This window comes from Cyprinodon variegatus, unplaced genomic scaffold (genome assembly GCF_000732505.1).
Source record: "Cyprinodon variegatus isolate N-32 unplaced genomic scaffold, C_variegatus-1.0 Scaffold844, whole genome shotgun sequence".
Lineage (NCBI taxonomy): Eukaryota > Metazoa > Chordata > Actinopteri > Cyprinodontiformes > Cyprinodontidae > Cyprinodon > Cyprinodon variegatus.
Genome location: NW_015151297.1, coordinates 10,463 through 13,149, shown reverse-complemented (window position 1 = coordinate 13,149; position 2,687 = coordinate 10,463). Strand labels below are relative to the sequence as shown.

At 36.4% G+C, this 2,687-nt stretch overlaps 1 protein-coding gene across 1 annotated transcript in view; it reads right to left on the bottom strand.

The window, feature by feature from the left end:
* Positions 1-434: 434 nt before the first annotated feature.
* LOC107099173 (zinc finger protein 91-like) overlaps positions 435-2,687 on the bottom strand; it is a gene marked incomplete at its 5' end in the record, with an annotated part of 9,510 nt that continues 7,257 nt past the window's right edge. Inside the window, one exon of the mRNA XM_015397194.1 lies at positions 435-2,683. Coding sequence (XP_015252680.1) covers positions 1,272-2,683 — 1,412 coding nt within the window. The remainder of the gene's footprint in view (positions 2,684-2,687) is intronic.

Genomic DNA, 2,687 nt, shown 5'->3' with positions numbered 1-2,687 from the left:
TACCTTTTTATGTTGAAAAGTTATATTCTCCTCCTGAAACCCTGAATATAGTAAAGATCCTGCTAAATGGACTGATTCATTTACAGAAAGAACTGATGATCCAGATCATCATTTACAGAAAGAACTGATGATCCAGATCATCAGGTTCCTTCCTGAAAAACAATCTATTCTCCACATTTACTATAAATGTGAGCTGAATTGATCCTATTTATAGTTTTAGATTCATTTTTCTTTGGGGTCCTGCTGACCCCTGGAAACATTCAGTCAGAAGTCCTTCATCCTCGTCTGTTTGGGTTGCAGCCAGGGAATCATCCCAGGTTGATCAGACACTTCTGTCAGAACTGCTCCCAGAAAAATCAACGATGCTAAATTGTCGTGGGAAAAAAAATATTTAACTATTCACTCCAGTTAAATAAACAGAGATCGATGGATTTCACTCAGTCGGCATTTATTACATCTTTGCAAAGAGAGATCAGTTCATCATACGGCCCTAATTATGGAATAAACCTGAGAAAGAATCCGGTTTGTTTTGGGGATTACATGTGAACACTCCTTTCAGGGGAAACGGACGCCGTAAAAACATTTTTTTATTGGATAAATAGCAAAACTCAATATATGAAATAAGAGAAATCTGAATTTTCTGACCGTGATGATGTTAAAAAATTCACTCAGATGACAAGATGTCTGCTGACTGTTTAAAGTTGTACAGATGTGCTTTCAATACTGTTATTTTTACTATTTTCATTATTTTTTTTACACTCGATTTGATACGATTCTATCCGTCTATTTATTCACATCGACATGAAATAACCAAATGACTCCAATATGAGGGCATCTAAATAAAAAATGGCTTTTTTTCCATAAAAAGTACAAATAAAAGATTTGCAGCTCACTATAGTCGTCTAAATTTTAAAAGAATGTATTGGTACAAGTACAGTAATATTGGCATATAAGCACACAGCTCACCCACTACATTCATAAAACTTAAGACATAAACCAAAAAAAACCAACAGCTTTTGATGGTTTCCAACTTTAGGGATTCAACAAGTTTACAGAGAGATTTACGCAAAATTTGCTAAAATAAAAAATACTTCAGTCCAAAAAATGTCAGAACAGAGAGTTCAAACTGACAAGGTGATTAAAACAATCGGTTATTTAATGTATTTCTAAACTGAAATATTTTAATTCAATTATCATGATGCAAAAAAGCTTAAGGAATATTTCTGTAATAAGAAAACAGAGCGAGAAATAACCGAATCCTTACATGTCCTTCAGACATGAGCTTTTTTTTCTTTACCTAAAGGTAACTTCTTTCCTCTCAGTTTCTCGGTCGAATAGTGAATTTCCATGTGTCTTTTAAAATATGAACTTGTTGTACATCTTTTACCACAAATATCACAACGATTTTCTCCATGTTGAACTCTTTTGTGCTCCTTTACGTACGACTTGAAGGTGAATCCTTTACCACAAACATCACAATTAAAAGGTTTTTCTCCACTGTGAATAACTTTGTGCATGTTTAAATATGCACTGGAGCTAAATTCCTTTCCACAAACATCACATCCATAGGGTTTTTCTACAGAGTGAGTTCTTTGATGCATGTTTAAATATGCATTGGAGGCAAATCCTGTCCCGCAAACATCACAGATGAAGTGTTTTTCTGCATCGTGAATTTGTTTGTGCTTCCTTAAATTGGACGTGCTAGTGAATCCTTTCCCACAAACATGACAAACAAAGGATTTTTCTCCATTGTGACTTTTTTTGTGAATGTTCAAACTTGCCTTGGATTTAAATCTTTTTTCACATATATCACAAACGTAGACCTTTTCTCCTTTGTGGATTAACAAGTGTTTGTTCAATTCCGACTTGGTGAAAAATTCTCTTCCACAAGCATCACAGCCAAAGCGTTTCTCTCCTGTGTGTTTTCGTATGTGTCTATTTAAATCTGACTTTGAGAAAAACCCTTTATCACAAGCATCACAAACAAATGGTTTCTCTCCAGTGTGGGTTCTCATGTGTCTATTTAATTCTGCCTTTGAGGGATATCTTCTGCCACAAGCATCACATCCAAATGGTTTTTCTCCTGTGTGGAGTTTCAAGTGCACCTTTAAATTTTCGTTTAAGTTGAATCTTTTACCACAAGTATCACAACTAAAGGGTTTCTCTCCTGTGTGGATTCTTCTGTGCCTTTCTAACTGAGCATTGGTGACGAATCCTTTTCCACAAGAATCACACAGAAAGGGTTTCTCTCCTGTGTGGATTTTCTTGTGGGTGTTTAAATCCCATTGTGAGTAACAACGTCTCCCGCAAGTATCACATCCAAACAGTTTCTCTCCTGTGTGATTCCTCATGTGTCTGACTAAATTATATTTTCTTGTGAATCTAATTTCACAAACAGCACAACTGAAGGATTTCTCCCCCGTGTTCATGTTAGCATCACTACAGTTTAGCTGTTTAGTATTTTTCTTTAGTGATTCTTCTTCTTTCGTCTCTGTGAACCATTTCTCATCGATGGAACATCCTGAAGTCATGGATCTCGGCGTAGAACGACTCTGAATAGATCTGTTAGCATCTTGTTTCCCAGATTTGCTGACAGTGTTTGTGTCTGCCTCAGGAACTCTGCTCTCTTCCCGATCCTCCTCGCTATCCTCGGTTTCAGAATCTTCTCCACGCTCTCCAGAGCCTCC